Below are 17,662 nucleotides of genomic sequence, written 5' to 3'. Positions count from 1 at the left end.
GAGTGTGCGGGGCTCCTTCCTGCCAGCTGTGCCAGGCGCGTGTTGCCGAGCCCGCGCGTGATAACGACAGGGAGACTCCTGAGGGCTGGCCTTGTCTCCGACTGAAGCCCCTGAGCTCAGTCGGCAGCTGGGGGGAAGCCACGGTGGGCCCCTGGTTGCTTGTCTGTGTAGCCCCGCTGAGGCTGCTCCCTGACCGCCTGTGCCCTCTGTTCCAGGTGCTGGGGAGTCAGGGAAGAGCACCATTGTCAAGCAGATGAAGTAAGTGCCGTGTGCGAGACGCAGCTGCCAAACCCTGATTTCCCGTCTTCTTCCTCTGGGTCTCTGCTGCCCCCCCCCCCCCCCAGTAATGGCCCAGCCATTTCCAGGACCTTGTCAGAGACAGTCGTCCATCCTCAGGTCCCAGGGGGTCGGGGGAAGTTTCCTGCTCTCTGTAGTAGGTCCTGCAGGCCCCAGCAGCCCCAGGAGGCCGTGCGTGGTCCTTGTGCCCTCTGGGCCCTAACTCCTGACCCCTGGCCGCCAGGATCATCCACGAGGACGGCTACTCAGAGGAGGAGTGCCGGCAGTACCGGGCGGTCGTCTACAGCAACACCATCCAGTCCATCATGGCCATTGTCAAAGCCATGGGCAATCTGCAGATTGACTTTGCCGACCCCTCCCGAGCGGTATGTCCTCCCCTCGACCCCCGCCTGCCTCTCTAAAGGTCTCGGCAAACCTTGCCCTGGGGAACCTGGGAATACCCAAGCCCAGGCCCCATCCTGGAGGCTTCCCTTCCTCGGCCAGGTAGGGTGGGGGTGTGCTCCTGTGACTGGCTGACACCCCCCCCCCCACACCGTGCCCAGGATGACGCCCGGCAGCTGTTTGCCCTGTCCTGCACTGCCGAGGAGCAAGGCGTGCTCCCCGAGGACCTGTCTGGTGTCATCCGGAGGCTCTGGGCTGACCATGGCGTGCAGGCCTGCTTTGGCCGCTCTCGGGAGTACCAGCTCAATGACTCCGCGGCCTAGTGAGTACCCCACGGCGCTGGGCGGGGTGAGGGGGGCTCTGGACCGCAGGCGGGAGTGGAGGGCTTGAGCCTTCAGGAAGACACCACCGGTCTCTGAGACTGCGTGTGTGTCGGTGTGCGATGACTGTCGACCAAGGCCCTGATGATTTTTACCTTGACGTGGGGGGCGTGGTATTGAAAGCCAGGAGGAAGGACAGGCAGGGCTGCTGTCCCTCAGGGCCAATGGAGTCTAATCTGTCCTTAGACATAATCGTTCTAAAGGACATTTGCTGCCACCTGTGCCAGGCCCTGGGCAAAGCTTGAGGGACCCAGGGATGAGTGGAGCAGCCTCCCACGCCAAGCAGTGACTACCTGAGGTGTCAGTGTCATGGTGGGAGTGGGGGCAGGTCCGGAGGAGGGACCGCCTCAGCCAAGTTCTGAGCAAGAGATGGGCCGGGGAGGAATAGGACAGGTTCACAGGCGGGGGCACAGCATGTAACAGGGTCCTGGAGGGAGCAGTGCTGGCTACAGAGGATGTTCAGACTGGCTGGAGAAGAAGACAAGGGGAAGAGACTGGGAGGGGCCAGGTCTGTGTGCAGGTTAGAACCCAAGACGCGGCTGGGGGATCGAGGGGGTTCCAGGAATTGTCCAGAGGCCCAGCCCACTGGGTCATGCTCTGAACTCCTTCCCTGAGCTGCCTACCACGTGCCAGGCCTGGTGCAGAGGGCTGAGCACCCATGGAGAACAGGACAGGTTGGTGGACAGTGCTGATGGCTGTACGGCTGTGGGGAATGTGCACAGCCTTTTTGGACAAGGCCACCCAAAGAGGCAGCTGTCCCTGTGCTCATACCTGGCCCCTCCCACCTCTGCTTAAGCCAGCCCCCCTGCCGCACCTTTCCCTCCCGCTGCCCATCCAGTCCTGAGCCTGCCCAGAGAGGGGCTGGACCAGGGCGAGGGTGGTTGGGAGGCGGGCCCTGCCTGGCCCTGAGCCCTGAGCCCTGCCCCAATCACATGGACTGACTCCCTCTCGTAGCAGTGGCCTGAATGCCCTTGTGAGTGCCCCCCACAGGAGCTGCAGAATCACAGTGGGGACCTTGGGACCTCAGTGCGCCCCCACCCCCCAGAGTCACAGAGGCTCAGCGCCAGCAGAGCTTACAGGTCCTAGAGGCAGGCAGGGCTGGGCCCTCCCAACCGCTACCACCTCAGTGGTATGGTTTACCACCCAGAATGTCCAGAACGTTCAAGGAGGTGGGGATCAGGCCATCTTCCAGGCCACCCCCCCCCACTCCATCATCATGCCGTTCCCCATTCCCCAGACATTGAGCATCCGCTGGTCTGGGTGTGGGGATTAGGCAGCGACACAGGTCCTGCTCTCCCAGGCAGGTTTAGGCCATGACAAGTTCACCCCGAGTGAGGGAGTGGATTGGAACACTACAGGGAACAGGAGGACCCCACCCCCTCTTCACAGCAGGCCTTCAAGGCTGCTGGCGGCCAGTGGGTCCCTGTGGTGAGTCCTGCTGGGGAGAAGGGAGAGGCTGGTGTGGAACCCACCAGGAGGCCTCTAGGGGGGAGCTTCTCAGTTGGCGACAGGGTGCAGTAAGCAGGTCACAGCACATGCGTCATGGGCCCTCGTGGTCCTTCCTGTTTTTCTGTTCTGTCCCTGTGTCTCTGAGGTCATTTCCCGCTGGCCCCAGCAGGCCTGGGCCAGGAGTGAGACCTCAGCACTGGGCAGCGGCTCGGAGGGCCCAGTCCCCAGGGCGCAGCAAGGATATTGAGGCAGACGGCAGAGTCAGTCCGCGGGCCTGGCAGGGGCAGTGTTGATACTAATCAAGGGAGCTGGTATTGAGGAGCCCCTGGGACTCCTGCCAAACAGGTGTCTGGGCCCTCCCCCCGAGGAGCCCAAATTTTATTAGGCACAGGGCAAAGAGCCCACTGAGCCTGGCAGGCCCCGACCTGTCCGGCCCCGCATCGAGGGGCACGCCGGGCCGCTCCGCAGTGGGTGCCGTGGTTGTGTCAGTCAGCGTCCCGTATCCCTCCCCGAAGGACTCATTTGCCCCCTCCCCCCCTCCTCAGTTTGCAGCTCCACCAGCCTGGATCCTGTCCGAGGCAGGCCTGGCTCAGACCTGGATGCTGGGGCTTGGCTGGCCAGGCCCAGAGCTGCACCTCCTCCAGCCTGTTCCCCAGGCAGGAGGCGAGGGATGCTGGTCCAGTTTTTCCTCATCTGAGCAATGACTGTAGTGAAGGCAAGGGTTGAAGAAGCAAGGGCTCTTCTGAGAAATGAGGGGAGGAGAGGGATGGGGGGCCTGGGTCAGCTGGCCCAGGGTCCAGGTAAAGAGGCCTCAGGCCGGCCCCCACTGACGCACCTGCCCCCGCCTCTAGCTACCTGAATGACCTGGAGCGCATCGCACAGAGTGACTACATCCCCACACAGCAGGACGTGCTACGGACCCGTGTGAAGACCACGGGCATCGTGGAGACGCACTTCACCTTCAAGGACCTACACTTCAAGTGAGCCGGCGTGTGGGCGGGGTGGAAGGGCAGGACTTGCAAGTCTTTGGGGCGACAGATGGGGGGCAGGGACCCTCACTCCAAGGCCCACTGGTGGCGGTGCTGGGCAGGAGGGGCCGTTGCAGGAGTTCCGAGCCCCGCTCTGGGGCTTCTCGAGGCTGCGTGGTTGCCAGTGGCTCACCTGCCCTGCTGCCCAGAACCAGGCCTAAGGCACACAGGTGTGGGGGTTTCCGTGAAGACAGCTGCCCCCCTCTGAGCAGGCGTCTGTCCTCAGCCAACCTGGGAAACGGGGACCCTCTCTGGGAACTGCCTTTCCTGGAGCTAAGGCGACCCCGTGTCTGCAGGATGTTTGATGTGGGTGGTCAGCGGTCTGAGCGGAAGAAGTGGATCCACTGCTTCGAGGGTGTCACAGCCATCATCTTCTGCGTCGCCTTGAGCGCCTATGACCTGGTGCTAGCTGAGGACGAGGAGATGGTGAGAGGCCGAGAGGCCGCTGGGGAGGTGTGGGGGCGGGGGGCAGGGGCAGGCGCTGACCGCGCTGTCCTGCCCCCAGAACCGCATGCATGAGAGCATGAAGCTGTTTGACAGTATCTGCAACAACAAGTGGTTCACAGACACGTCCATCATCCTCTTCCTCAACAAGAAGGACCTGTTTGAGGAGAAGATCACACACAGCCCCCTGACCATCTGCTTCCCTGAGTACACAGGTGTGGGGACTGGGCCTCTGGGGAGGAGCTGGTGGTGACCGAGTGGTACACAGGCGCCCCCCGCTGGACAGAAGGGGAACTGCAGGACACTCATGCAGGAGCTGGTGCCTCACTTAGGCTGACGGACTTGTGCCTGCACACAGGGCACGTGCCCCTTACATGTGCACAGTCAGGAGTCCCTCTGTATACACTCAGGCACGCATGTACACGCACATCGTCACCCTTTGCACATGGGTGCATATGTTACGTGCTTGTCTGTCCACGTGCACAGAACCTTGTTCGTGCCTGTCGTGAGGGTGGCACGGATCCTCACCATCTTGTGTCCCGCAGGGGCCAACAAGTACGACGAGGCGGCCAGCTACATCCAGAGCAAGTTTGAGGACCTGAACAAGCGCAAGGATACCAAGGAGATCTACACGCACTTCACGTGCGCCACCGACACCAAGAACGTGCAGTTCGTGTTTGATGCCGTCACCGACGTCATCATCAAGAACAACCTGAAGGACTGCGGCCTCTTCTGAGGGGCGGCGGGGCCTGGCAGGACGGTGAGCCGTGGGTGGAACAGAACGGAGCCATCGAGCCCAGAGAAGGGGCTGGTGGGGGCCGGGGAGGGCCAGAGTGGGGGTGGGAAGCCTGGGAGCACAGGGGGGTAGGTCAGCGGGATGACGGAATGAGGGGCACCAGCGTGCAGATAGGCCTGGCAGTGGTCCAGACAGCAGAAGCCCCCGGCAGTGCACCTGGGGAGAACGGAAGGGCTGTCCTGAACTCCCTTGGAGAAAGCTCACGTCCTCACCGCCCCCCCCACCCCCGCCCCCACCCCAAGCCACTGGCCTGGCCTGAAGGAGGCTGGCTGACAGAGGGCCCAGTCACCTGACACTCAGTGTGACTGGCTGTGTGCTCAGCCCTACAGTTTTTCCCTCAGGCCTGTCTGAGGGTCCTGGGCTGATGCTGGCCCCAGCGGCCCTGGGGGAGATGGGGAAGATTCCGCCAGTGCTATAGACTCCCCTCCCTCACATAACCCAGCCACAGACACTGGCTCCTGGGCGGCCACTGTGTCCCTGGTAACAGGTGGATGAGAAAAAGGAGAGTGTCATTGTCTAGGGAGGTGGGAGGAGAGGCACACCCTGGTTATCCCCCAACCCATGCCCTGACTGTCCCCCACCTCCAGGGCCACCGCCGACTCTGCTCCCCCCAGCTCCTGAGGAAGATGGGGGCAAGAGGACCACGCTCCCTGCCTGCCCTCCTCCCCCCCCGGCTGCTTTTCCCCTTTCCTCTCTCTGTTCTTGGCTCCCCTGTCCCCTCCCTCAGTTCCAGAGACTCGGGGGAGGGGGGAGGAACTGCCACAGGCCTCCCGGTTTGAAGCCAGCCCTTGTCCGAGGTGCCGGAAATGGCCGCAGTACCCCCTTCCCGGGCATCTGTTCTGGTTTTAACCATTGTCTTATTCTGTGATGGGGGAGGGGAGCACATGCTGAGTCTCCCAAGGCCTGTGTCTGGAGGGGCACTCGCTTCTCCAGCCTGGGACCCCTGGCTTCGCTCAACGGCAGCCCCTGACCCAGCCCAAGTCCAGATGTTTACAGGGAGCCTCCTGCCCATCCCACCCCTCCAGCCGCTTGGAGGCCCCAAAGGAAAAAGCACAAGAAGCGTGAGACGCCACCATTCCTGGAGACTACAGTCCACCTGCTCATTCTGGTAGCTTTTTAAAAAAATGAAAGTAAAGGAAAAAAAAAAAAAGACAAAACTGCAAACCTAGAAAACTTTTTAGAGAAAAACTATTTAAAACTGTCAGGCACTCCTGCCCTGCCCTCCACAGAATTGGGTTCCAAGGGCTTTTCCAGACAACTGCCAACGTCACTGAGGGCCCCGTCGGAGTGGGCGTCGGAGTGGGCCCTGGCTCCATTAACCTAAATGTAGCTCTTTAGCGCGCTAACCTAGGAACCGCAGCTGCCTGCTGAGGGCCACGTCCCTCCTGCCCTTGTCCCAGGCCCGGGTCCTTCAGCGTGGAACACTTCCTTGCTTTTTTCACATGTTTTATGGAATTGTTCACCTGGTTTGAAATAATAAAACGTAGAAAGAAAAAATACCAAGTACTGCTCGGTCCTCTTCTGTCCTGGGGCCAGAGACCCCCAGACTAAGCTGTGCCAAGGGGATAGTGACCCGAACCGGCATCCTCATTTGCGGCAGGGCCCTGGCTGCTCTGCTCGCCACGTCCTCCTCAGGTCCACTGCTCGGCACCTCAGTTTTCCCACTTACGGGGGCCGGGACGCGCCGCCCTGTCCTCCCGGCAGCCTTGGCGGTGTGGCCGTCTTCAAGCCTCGCTGCGGCAACCGGGCAGATTGCTCCAGGGACTGTTGCTCGAAGGGGTTCTTCTCTACTGGGAGCGGGAGAGGTGTCCAGTGAGTAGTGCAGGAGGAGAACGTGACTTCTGACCTCCCGCGCCCAAGGCTCAGAGCCGGGGAGTTGCGGAGCCCCTCGTCCACCCTCCCTTCTCCCAGTCTGAGGTGTTGCTCAGATCCCTGCGCAGGACTGGGCTTCTTGGGGTTGACGGGACAAAGTTGGGGGCAGTAGGGGCCTGAGGCATGTTCAGAAGGGTCTCTGCCCCAGAGGTCCCCCTCCAAACCAGGAGGGACAGGCAGGTGGCTATAATTCAGTGTGTACCGTAGCCATAGGCCAAGTGGTCCTGAAAGGCGGCAGGGCTCTGGGTGCACTGGGACGAGGCCCCTATACGGGAAGTGCACGCACGTCGCTGGAGAAGACAACGGCAGATGACAAGGCGGCGCGGGTGCCTGTGGGATGAGCCCTGAGCGCCGGGCAAGGCGCCTGGATTTTGTCCCGGGGCCAGCGGCTGGCGGGGACAGCAGGCAGCTGAGCCTACGGAAAAGGCTCGGCTGGGCGGGGCTCGGAGGGGGCGAGCTCCCCCCGCCGCCTTCAGCCGCCAGGGGGCGCCGCAGTCCGTGCCCGGCCCCGCCGGGCTGGTCACGGACGCTGACGTCAGCGGGTCCTGCGGAGGCCGCGGGGCACAAAGGCAGCTTTGTGGGGCAGCGACTGCTTCGCGCCCGCGGCGGGACAAAGCGGCCTGGGTCGGGGTCGGCGCCGCGGAGGCGGGGAAGGCGGAGGGTAGGAGGGTGGGGGCCGGGCACCCGGGACCCCGCCTACGTACACCTGCCAGTCCCCGCGCCGCCTCAGGGCCCCGAGTATTTGGCAAGAGATGAGAGGCCGTGGCCGCCCGATCGGAAGGAGATCGACGCCCCCCAGCCTCCGTTGCCGCCGGAGTACCTGGGGCCTTTCCTGCTACCGCTGCCTCTGAGACTGAGGGCTGAGGGCAGGCTGACAAGGAGAACAGGATCCCGCGCGCAACCCAGGATCCCTGCCTTCCTTCCTTCGGAGGCCCACATACGCGGGCGGGCGGGGCGGGAGCTCCGGGGGCCGTGAAGCCCGCCCCGCAGGAAGCCGTGCCGGAGATGGTTACTTCCTTCCCTCCTGAGGGGAACCCCGCACAGAGGGACCATTGAGGGGCCGGTGTTGTCTGCCAGACGCACCCAGTGCCTCTCTCCCTGGGTGGGCCCTGCAGGATTCTGGCCAGGATCCCCTTGCACCCAGTTTGCAGCGGGTCTGGGTGGGGTCCTGGCAAGCAAGGCTTCCCTGGGTGCAGACAGCTCGGCCCCCACCTGCCTTCAGCCTTCCTACCCCTGCTCTGATTCGGAGGGCATAAGGCCCCATTGTCCTAGCACTGGCGGGGGCGGCCTTTCAATTCTTCCTTGTCTTTGGCAGTTGGGAAATTCCCAGCCTTGGGGGGCAGCTGGGAATGGCGGGGGTTGGGAGGTGGTGGCATCCCAGGTGTCCTGCACCCCAAAGGAAGGGACTCCATGTGGTTGATTCCTGGGGATCCCCTACTGCCTGGAGCTTTCCAGGGCCCTCCCTCATCCCTGGGAGCAGCAGGGTGAGGGCAGCCCGAGATTCAGTGCTCCCTGGCCCTGTGTACCCTGGAGCGCTCCCAGCTTAAGAAGGCCCATCTTTCTGGCCCCACCCATGGGCAGCTGCAGCTCTGAGGCCTGAGACCTTTAGACCGGCAGAGCTAGGGAAAGGACCCAGGCTCCTGCTTCCAGACTAAGCATGTGGGTCCCAGTGTGAAGTGGGCTGTCGCCAGCTGGTGGGGACCTCCATGAGGCTGACCCACCTCTCAGAGGGCCCAGCCCACCCCAAATAGTTGCTCAGGCTACTGATGTGGTGGCAGCCTTGGTATTTTGAACCCACATCTGCAGGGCGGGGAAACAGCTGGGAAGAGAGACAAGCTCTGAGAGCCAGAGGGCTTAGGAGGGCAGGATCTAGGGAGACCCTGTGGAGAGCAGCCAGGTGGGCAGTCACTCCCCAGCTCAGGGCCCGCCCCGGCCCGGCCCCACAACAGGTGGGTGGAGGCCAAGATTCAAGGTGCAGAATGGGGAGGGTCCCCATGAGATCTGGGACCTCTGAGGCTGCAGGTGCTGCCAAGGCCTGGAAGAACACCTCACCATGTTCCTGGGCAGTCCCATGTTTCCTTCTGATGTCAGGAAAACCTCCTACTCCCCACCCACCCAGAGAGCCCCAAATCATCCTGCCAAGACCCATCCCAGACCCAGAATGCCAGGCCAGCCGGGACACTGGAGAACACAAGCCCTGACTCTAGCCCCCTGGCCTGTGGCATGGCCAGCCAAGTCCTAGCTGCCCTGGGAGTCAGGGAGAGGGCAGGGGCAGGATTGTAGCTTCTCTTGGCTGACTTCTGGGTTCAGGCTCACTCCCATACAACTGAGCCCAATCTTCGCGTCTATTGCCCTGAAAAGAGATCCTGGGGGCCCACATCCCTGCCATGGGGCTACACATTTCCCTAACGCCTCCTGGACACCCAGAGGGAAAGCCAGCCCCCATCACACATCCAAGGAGGGCATCAGGCCAGGTGGGGTATGTGTGCAGCTATGTGACAGCGAGTGTGTCCATACCCGCCATCCACTCAGCTCCTCGGTTAGTAGGCGATGGGCATCAGGGTCCAAACAGGCAGGGGACAACACCATGGATCACTTTCTCCTCCCTGTCTTGGTTTCTCCCCTTGCATGAAATAAGCCCCACAGGTGATCTTATTTAGTAGAAAAATCAGTTTGATAGCCCTTCCCATTGACTCTGCTTTCCAACCTCATTATGGGTGGAGAGAGTCAAGGCTTGAGGGGCTGGTGCAGGGTCAAGGAGGGACTTGAGGTGTCCGTTGTCCATCAGTCTCCCATCCCCCCCCACCCCACCCCCGCCCCGAGACTCAGCAGGCCCAGGAGGATGGAAGGGATTCCTGCAGGCGTTCTCTCTTCTCCCTCCCTGTTCCGGTCCTCTGCTGGGTCCCGGAGGACCCCAGTGAGGATAGACACTGGGGAACCCAGAGCCCTGCAGAGAGGCTTGAACCTGGGTGTTCTAGGCATCTGGGGTTTCACGGAGGAAGAGGCACTGGGAGAGGTGGGTACTGAATGGTGAAGAAGAGAGCCTACCAGGCGGCAAAGGGGAAGGCCTAAAGGGTGGAGGACACAGCCCAAAGCGAAGTCCTGGCAAAGAAAGAGCTGCTGCCTCCCTTAAACTGGGTGCCCAGAGCACTGGCAGGGCTGGCTAAGGCTGAGCTTGGGAAGGCCCCCCCCCCCCAGCTCCAGCGAGCTGTCTGAGGTGGGGGGGGGGGACTGCAGAGGGGAGGCATTGGGAGGAGAAAGACCACAGGGGCATAGCCTGGGGTTAGGGTGAAGGGGGTCAGCCGGCACTGCTGGGGGGAGGAGGCGGGGCCTCCTAACCAACCGGGCCCGAAAGGTCTCCCTGAGATCAGGCCTCCCGGAGAAGGGATGGGCGCTTGGGCCCTGCCAGGGCTAGGTTGGAGACTTGAAGACTGAGGAGTCCCCTGGGGTGGGGGAGGGACGGAGGTCCAGGTGGAGGCTGGAGGCCGTAATTGTGCTGGGGGCTGTGGCGGGGGTGGGGGTGGGGGGGACAGAAGAGCCAAGCCCCAGGAGCCCTGGTGAAGCTAGGCTGAAAGAGGCAGTGTGAAGGGTCCGCCTGGAGGCCCAGGATGCCCAGTGGGGAGGAGGCGCCAAGAGCGGACACCTGTGCTCCCCCACCCTGCACCCAGCTGTGACCGCAGGGCAGTTGAGGAGAGATCTGAGAGGTTCAGTGTCTCCCTAGGGACACACAGCTGGTGAGCAGCAGTCACGATTCCACCCTGCCCCTCCCAGCCTACTAAGGGGGTTGATCCCTGGGGCAGGTTCGCCCCCCACCCCAGCATCCAGAGGCCCCCAACCTGCACTCCGGGGCAGCTGTCCCCAAGCCGATTAAGAGAAGGTCACATTTATGTTAATATATGTTAATAAGTATGGAGTGCTACCCCAGTCTCCTTTGGCTGCATTCCTGGCACCCCCTCTCACACTACCCTCGGCTGTGGAGGAGGGGAGAGGGAAGCCCCACCCCACCCCCGCCCTATCCACCCCCCCATCCACCCTCCCCCACCCCCGCACCGCCCCTGCTGGGCAATGAAGAAAACAGGAGCGAGAGGAGAGCTGTGATGTGGCTGGTGGGGGGGGCTCCCCCATCCCAGAGGGGCTGACCTCAGCCCAGGAGGAATGTGCAGGAGGCGGAGGGCTGGGGCGGAGCGCGTGGGGGCAGGGCCACAGCCAGAGGCCCTGGGTTCCTGGCGGCCCCTCCCTCGGCCCCTCCACCTCAGCACTGACATGGCCCTCAGAAGGGAAGGGAAACAGGCAAGGAAGGGAAGAGCTGATCTTTCCAAAAAGGTGGGCCAGGGGTCCCCCCCGGGAGCGTGGATTCCAGACTGGGGGCGAGTGGGGGAAGGGCCCGAACACCATTTCCCAGATCTCCCCCCGCCCCCGCCCCGGGTGGGTAGTAGATTGTTACGGAAGTCAGGCCTCAAGTCAGGATTCCCCGGGCCCATTCCTGCCCCCCAGCCCACGCCCACCCAAAGCCTAAGTCCTCAGAGTAGCGAGCCCTAGTACCCACGTGGCCAGAACTAGGAAAGGTTGTGATGTTGGAGCCACCAGTCTTGATTGCTAAAGCAGGTGTGAGTGGGGAGCCAAGCCTGAGCCAGGGCAGGCTGGGCACTGGGGAGGGTTGACACTAGCCTTCCTCAGATGCATGTCCTACCCCAGCCACACCACCCAGGGTCCAGGCACAGGGCAGGCCTGGCTGGTGATGAGGGGTCAGGAGGCAGGTGTAGGATTTGACACAACAATTCAGTTATCTCCAGAAGGGAAAACCAAGGCCTTGGAAGGCTGTGGCACTGACAGGCAGCATCGGGGCAAGAATCCAGGGAGGCCTTTGCCTGTAGATACCCTGGCAAAGAGTAGAGGCCAGGAGCCTGAGGTGGCCTTTTGGGCAGGGGTGCAGGCAGGAGTAGGGACCCCAGCTGCCTTCCTGGGTTTGCTCCATTCTGTCAAGACTCAAGCTCAGGCTGCCTGATTCCAGAACCCTAGAGACTCCCAAAGTGCAGTGTAACCCACAGCCAATGACGCTGCTCCTGGAGGGCTGCCTCCATGAGGTCCCCACCCAGGGTCTGGCATACACTTGGACCTGTGGCTGAGGAGCAGAGAGACCTTGTGGGGACAGGGACAACTTGGGCTCCCACCCCTGCAGATCTTGCTTCCTGCCCCAGGGAAGAGGACTCATCTAGGGCAAGGAAAGCGACACACAGGGCTCAGGTGGGCAAGGGACAGCCCCAAGATGCTGGAAAGATGGGGGGGGGGTGTCCTAGTCCGGCTTTTCAGTATGGAGGCGGGGCTGGGAGGGAGTGAAACAGAGACGGGGACCCTGAGCCCGAAGAACTGAAAGCAGTGGGGGCAGGTAGGGGGCATCGTGGGGGTGGGTGGGGACCTCAAATGCACTTGCTGATCTTGGCTGCTAGGGTGGAAATTGTAAACAGCCGAAGAATTTTGTTTGCTTGTGTGGGGCCAGGGGAAGCTGCCCAGCTCCAAGGCAGAAGCTGGGAGGAGAACGAGGCTGCATCGCTCAACTCCGAGAGCTCAGGCTGGGGCGCATCCCTCCACTCCCCCTCCCGAAGGCCCCTGGTCCTCCCCTGCCCCCTCCCTTCCTCTGCCAGCCAGTCCGGCAGGCTGATCCAGGAACACTAGGGTCCTGAGACTCAGGAAAGCAGGGCACAGCCCCACCCTGGCTGGGCACAGACCCTGCTGCTCCGGGAGTGCTGAGGGGACAGGGCCCACGGTCCTCAAAGCCCACAGCCTCCCTCACTGACCACTGAGGAGCTGCTGATCAGCCTTGGGGAGGCTGCAGGAGAATGCCTTTTGGGGGGATTGATGGGTGAAAGCCCAACCTCAAGCCCTGTCACGTTCGCCCTGTAGACCCGAGGGCCCCATTCAGCCATGGTCAACATTCGGCCCTTCCAGAGTAGACCCCTAGCAGAACGAATAGGGTCAGGGTCGTCCGTCCACCAGACTCAGCTTCAGGCCAAGACCCCAGACCCTTCCCAGCGGAGGCCCCAAGGCCCTGTCCTGAGTCCTGGAGGTCACACAGAATGCCCCTCACCTCCCAGCAGAGATGCGGGACCGCCTATCAGGAGGGGGTCTCTGGATGGACCTATACCCTGCGGCGCGCAAGGGAAACATGTGGGCCTCTGGCATCTGCTGACTGCCCTGCCTGGCCCTCTCCGGCCCTCCTCTCCCGCCCCAACTGCTGCCATCGCAGCCCCTGCCAGCCAGGTGGCCGAAGCACTCAGCGGCCCAAGTGGTGAGGAAGGGCTGCGGCAGCGGGGCGGGGCGGGGGGGGGGGCATCAGACCTCCAGCTGAGAGCCTCTTCCCCGGCGCTGCAACCCTCCCCTGCCAGCTGAGGCCCTCACTACCTGCCTCCAGCTCTCCAGCTGTGTAGGGACAGGTGAGGAACAGCCCCCTGGACCTGCGGGTCCTTCTGCCCGCTTCACAGAGCCGTCAGGGGCTGGGGGGGCGGGGGGGGGGCTAGGGCTTCTTCCTCCTTCGCCTTGACTGGCAGTCCTGCTTCTGGACCGGACTGCTGTTGGGCCCGCCCTATTGCCCTGAGGCCTGACAGGGGAGGGGTCGCCCCTCCCTTGTGCCCGCTCCACTCTGGCCCGGCCACCAACTCCGCTGGCCCGGGCTGCGTGCCTGGTCACCCGATCCGCCCCGTAAACTTGACGGCGCGTGGGGCGGCGGCCGGCTTGGTGGAGGCGGGGGCTGCTCCTTAAAGGAGCCGTCAGAGGGTGCCCTGCGGTCCCCAGGCTTCTCCCCTTCTCCGGGGCTAGCCGGCGCTGGGGTGGAGAGGCGCTGCCGCCGGAGTTCTGGTGGAGTGTGGGAAGGCAGCCAGTGTTCTGTGGCATCGCAGACCTCACGGGCTCAGAAGAGGCAGTGGCAAGTGTCAGTGGAGGGACGGCGGGAGGTGGGAGTCCTAGCCCGGGACGGGTCTGGGAGCTGCAGAACTGGGCAGGGGCTTGGGGGGAGCGATCTGGAACGTGCCTTGGCAGTTGTGCCCCTTGCTCGAGGGCGCCCCAGGGCCTTGCCCCATGCCAGGGCTCCCGTGCCCAGCACCTGCCCAGCCAGCTGCGGGAATGACGTTGTGCACTGCAGCCAGAGCCTGGCCCCACGGAAGGGCTCCAGGGGAAGGGCTGTGGCGCAGAGGTGGAGGGGCTCAAAGATGGGGAAACCTGAGGGCGAAGGCAGGGGAGGGAGAGGCGCCAAGGCGGCGGAAGCTCAGAGAGGGGTGGGCAGCTCACCTGAAGTGGGGGTGAGAGGCTGCCTGAGACCCTTGGCTCTCCCCCGACTTGATTCCTCTTGGGTCTGAAGTCGGAGCTCACAGAATTTCTGCATAACCAGCCCCTTCCAGGCTCGGGTGGGAAGAGAGAGGTCAAGCTGAAGCTGGGGCTGCTCGGCTTCCCTGGGGGTGCAGGCCCTGGGGCTCCCAGATAGACCTCTTCTTCTGAGGAGCGGCTTCCAGGCGCGTCTCAGAGTTGAAGGCAGTGATTGTCGATGCAGTTGTGTTTGCTCACCTGCGTGTCCAGAGAGACACGCATACACTGGTGGGTGCACGCACGTTCACACATGCACTCGTGGAGACACACATGTACACACGTATGCAACGTGCATGCGTATGCCATGTGCCTACACGTGTAATACACTCATGCCACACGCTGTCACAGACATGGACACGTCTGTCTGCATACACCACACACACACACACACACACACACACACACACACACGATGCAGATACACAGAGGGACCCTCAGAAACGCAAGCTCACAGGCGCCCACACCATTGGCTCCAGCTCCAGCCCCAAAGGTGCCTCTGTTCCCCTGTAGGCCCCTGGTGCTCAGCCACCTCCAGAGCCTGACCCCCTCCTGGTGCCCTCGCGCCCATGACTGGCTTGTTTTGCTCAGTGCACTTGGCGCCCTCTGAAATCACTGCACTGATCTGAGTCCTTGTTGGCATTCTGCCCCCTCCTGCATGGGGACCTTGTCTGTGTCCCCCAGTGTCCCAGGCCGGCATGAAGCAGGCACACAGAGTTTGTGAATTAATGCCTGTGAGTGTGATTACGGAGAGGGGGGGTTCCTGCGGAGGGTGACGTGGTGGGGCGGGCGCCTGCCAGTGTGGGGGTGACCCCGAGGGTGTGCCCAGCGTGGGTGTGTCTGTGATTGTGGCCAGGCAGGGCACACTCTGAGGGAGGGGAGAGCTCGGAAGTGGAATGCGACCCCCCAGCCTCTCTCCCCTAGGGGCTGTAATCTGATCCCTGGGGACTCCCCCCCCCCCAGCCTCCCGCCCTCGTCCTTGCTGCAGCTCCTTCTCTTCCAGATCCTGGGGCAGAGTCCAGGGAGGCTCAAGGCTCCTCCACAAGCGCCCGCTGAACCCTGAGCACCCTGAGCCGCCAGGATGGGGCGGGCCGGGGCCGCCGCCATGATCCCGGGTCTGGCCCTGCTCTGGGCAGCAGTGCTGGGGGAGGCTAGCCCCAGCCCCCCACGCCTTCGGCTCTCCTTCCAAGGTAGGTGCACCTGGCAGGCGGGAGGGCTCAGCTCAGGGTGGGCAGGAGAGGGGCCTAGTGTGGGTAGGGGGCACCGCGTTTGCTGTTGCCCTGTGCCACGGGCCCAGGTTTGACTGGGGGCACTCTCAGGCCATCTCCAGTTAACCCTGTCCTGGCCTCAGCTCCCAAACTTCCCTCGCACATTCTCCTCTTGCTTTCCCAGGAAGACCCCTTCCGTTCCCATGGCAACAGATCCTGCCTGTGTCCCATCCACGAACCACCCTCAGGGAAGCTGAGGTGTGGGGGCCACTGGAGCCCCCTTCCCACACCCCCTGCACAGGAGGGCGGTCACTGGTCCCTAGGCAGTGAGCACGGGCTGGGGGCAGGGTGGCAGAGAACCCTCAGCCCGATTTTGGGGTTGGGGTTCTGGCTTTCCCGACATGCTCAGCCCCCCCCCACACACCCTGGCCTCCCAGCGCGCCCGCCTGCAGACACTGCTTGTCCAAGCATGCCCAAGGAGTTCAACCCGCTTTCCCCTTGGGGGTGCTGCACTGCCCACCACGGAAGCTTCACACATGGGTGGGCCTTTCTTCACGAGTGTAAATTCACACACGTGTAAACTCACATGTGTGGGGGCCAGGGCACGTGTACAACCATGACATGTGAGAGAGACAGACAGGGTCTGGGGGAAGCTTCCAGCATCGCTGGCCAATCTTCAGTGGTGTCCCTACCCTGCAGAGCTCCAGGCCCGGCACGGTCTCAGGAGCTTCAGGCTGGACAGGACCTGCTGTTACGACGCTTTGCTGGTGGATGAGGAAAGAGGACGCCTGTTTGTGGGCGCTGAGAACCATGTGGCCTCCCTCAGCCTGGACAACATCAGCAAGCGGGCCAAGAAGGTGCCAGGGACTCCCAGCCTCCGTGCTTCCCAGGGAAAGAGCCCCAGGACCCCACTCCAGACTGCTTAGAGAGACCCAGGGAGACGGGCCCCCTGAGCGGACACCCTCTGCACAGAGACCATGCAAAGGCCCTGACCTGTGTCCCCTTCCCCCGACCTCCTTGCAGCTGGCCTGGCCGGCCCCCGTGGAATGGCGAGAGGAGTGCAACTGGGCGGGGAAAGACATTGGTGTGAGTGCTGGCTGCCCGGGGTGGGAGTGGGGAGGCCAGCCCCTCGCTTTACAGACAGACAGCAGCGCTAAGCCAGAGGCCTGCCTGTTCTGGCTGGGATGGGGGCGGGGGGTCGAGGTGGCTGAAGCTTGGAGGTAGTGACTCAGGGTGGAGGCTCATGGGATTCTTCTTGGGGGCCTCTGAGTCATAGGGGGCAATACAGGCCTATGCTTTTCCACGCACCCCTTCTGGTGACAGGTGGGCTGGGCTGGTCACCAAGGGCACGCAGGTCGCCTCAGCCCATGTTGGTGCTTGCCTGGACTGATGCAGAAGAGAGGAGGGGGTGAGGTGCCACTGGTGAGCTGGGACCCCTTAAAGCTGCCTCCCTGGGGGAGGCCTCATTGTCCCTGCCCCTGCCCGCCCACTAGACTGAGTGCATGAACTTCGTGAAGTTGCTGCACGCCTACAACCGCACGCACCTGCTGGCCTGCGGCACAGGGGCCTTCCACCCGACCTGCGCATTTGTGGAGGTGGGCCACCGGCTGGAGGTAAGGCCAGATCTGCGCAGAGAGGGAGGCTGGGGGGTGAAGAAGGGCCTGGAAGTGACAACTGCCCCCTGCCTCCCAGGAGCCCATCCTCCGGCTAGACCTTCGAAGGCTAGAGGACGGCAAGGGCAAGAGTCCTTATGACCCGAGGCATCGGGCTGCCTCCATGCTGGTGGGTGAGTCTGAAGGCTAGGGCCCCTCAGAGACTCTAGACCTTTCTGAGAGCCTCAGGGATCCCCATGGCCTCACTGACTCCCAAGGAGCTCCCAGAGCTCTCCAAGCACCCCCCACCCCCCACTCCCCACCAAGAGCCTTCAGATTGGCTGAGCAGCCCTCCCCCTATCTGCAGGAGAAGAACTATACTCGGGGGTGGCTGCAGACCTCATGGGCCGGGACTTCACCATCTTCCGCAGCCTGGGCCAGCGTCCAAGTCTCCGAACAGAACCACACGACTCTCGCTGGCTCAATGGTGAAAGGCTGGTGGGGCTTTCGGGAGGGCGCCCTCATCCCCGACAGGGTAGGTGCCGAGTAAGGCCCATAATGGAAGTGAGCACTGGGAGCAGCCGGGGCTCCCCGAGTACCTACCGTGCGTCCAGCCCTGTGCCAGGCACTGGGGTTGCGGGGCCGACCAGGCTTGTGGCCCGCGCCCTCTTTGAGTTCAGGCGGGGGGGCGGGGGGGGGAGCTGATTCCCAAAGCACGGCAGGATGGAGGGAAAGAACAACTAGAGCAAAGAATCCGGGGCAGGCACAAGCCAAGGAACAGACCCACGAGAGGAGAAAGGGTAAGGGGTCTGCACTGTCAGGGGCCGAGTCATTTGTTCTAAGAGTGAGGGGACCGAGCAGA

The 17,662-nt window shown here is 63.0% G+C and overlaps 2 protein-coding genes and 1 long non-coding RNA gene across 3 annotated transcripts in view; 2 read left to right on the top strand and 1 right to left on the bottom strand.

Annotated features, from left to right (window-relative positions):
• The window catches only part of GNAI2 (G protein subunit alpha i2), a 19,937-nt gene extending 13,663 nt beyond the window's left edge, over nt 1–6,274 (top strand). The window contains exons 2-9 of the mRNA XM_008703762.2: nt 216–258; nt 521–662; nt 840–1,000; nt 3,359–3,487; nt 3,832–3,961; nt 4,041–4,194; nt 4,525–4,739; nt 5,363–6,274. Coding sequence (XP_008701984.2) covers nt 216–258; nt 521–662; nt 840–1,000; nt 3,359–3,487; nt 3,832–3,961; nt 4,041–4,194; nt 4,525–4,715 — 950 coding nt within the window. The 3' untranslated portion in view covers nt 4,716–4,739; nt 5,363–6,274. The remainder of the gene's footprint in view (nt 1–215; nt 259–520; nt 663–839; nt 1,001–3,358; nt 3,488–3,831; nt 3,962–4,040; nt 4,195–4,524; nt 4,740–5,362) is intronic.
• On the bottom strand, nt 5,821–7,901 carry LOC121102501. The gene is made up of 2 exons (XR_005834551.1): nt 7,468–7,901; nt 5,821–6,565 (listed from the first exon to the last, which is right to left on the bottom strand). It is a non-coding gene; the product is annotated as an uncharacterized LOC121102501 (long non-coding RNA).
• A 5,522-nt stretch (nt 7,902–13,423) lies between these two features.
• SEMA3B (semaphorin 3B) overlaps nt 13,424–17,662 on the top strand; it is an 8,590-nt gene continuing 4,351 nt past the window's right edge. The window contains exons 1-8 of the mRNA XM_040628780.1: nt 13,424–13,572; nt 14,514–14,734; nt 15,004–15,190; nt 15,908–16,065; nt 16,232–16,294; nt 16,702–16,821; nt 16,901–16,994; nt 17,168–17,287. Coding sequence (XP_040484714.1) covers nt 15,082–15,190; nt 15,908–16,065; nt 16,232–16,294; nt 16,702–16,821; nt 16,901–16,994; nt 17,168–17,287 — 664 coding nt within the window. The 5' untranslated portion in view covers nt 13,424–13,572; nt 14,514–14,734; nt 15,004–15,081. The remainder of the gene's footprint in view (nt 13,573–14,513; nt 14,735–15,003; nt 15,191–15,907; nt 16,066–16,231; nt 16,295–16,701; nt 16,822–16,900; nt 16,995–17,167; nt 17,288–17,662) is intronic.

The sequence above is a fragment of the Ursus maritimus genome, unplaced genomic scaffold (genome assembly GCF_017311325.1).
Source record: "Ursus maritimus isolate PB19 unplaced genomic scaffold, ASM1731132v1 scaffold_14, whole genome shotgun sequence".
NCBI classification, from domain to species: domain Eukaryota; kingdom Metazoa; phylum Chordata; class Mammalia; order Carnivora; family Ursidae; genus Ursus; species Ursus maritimus.
This window is presented reverse-complemented; position numbering and strand designations above follow the sequence as displayed.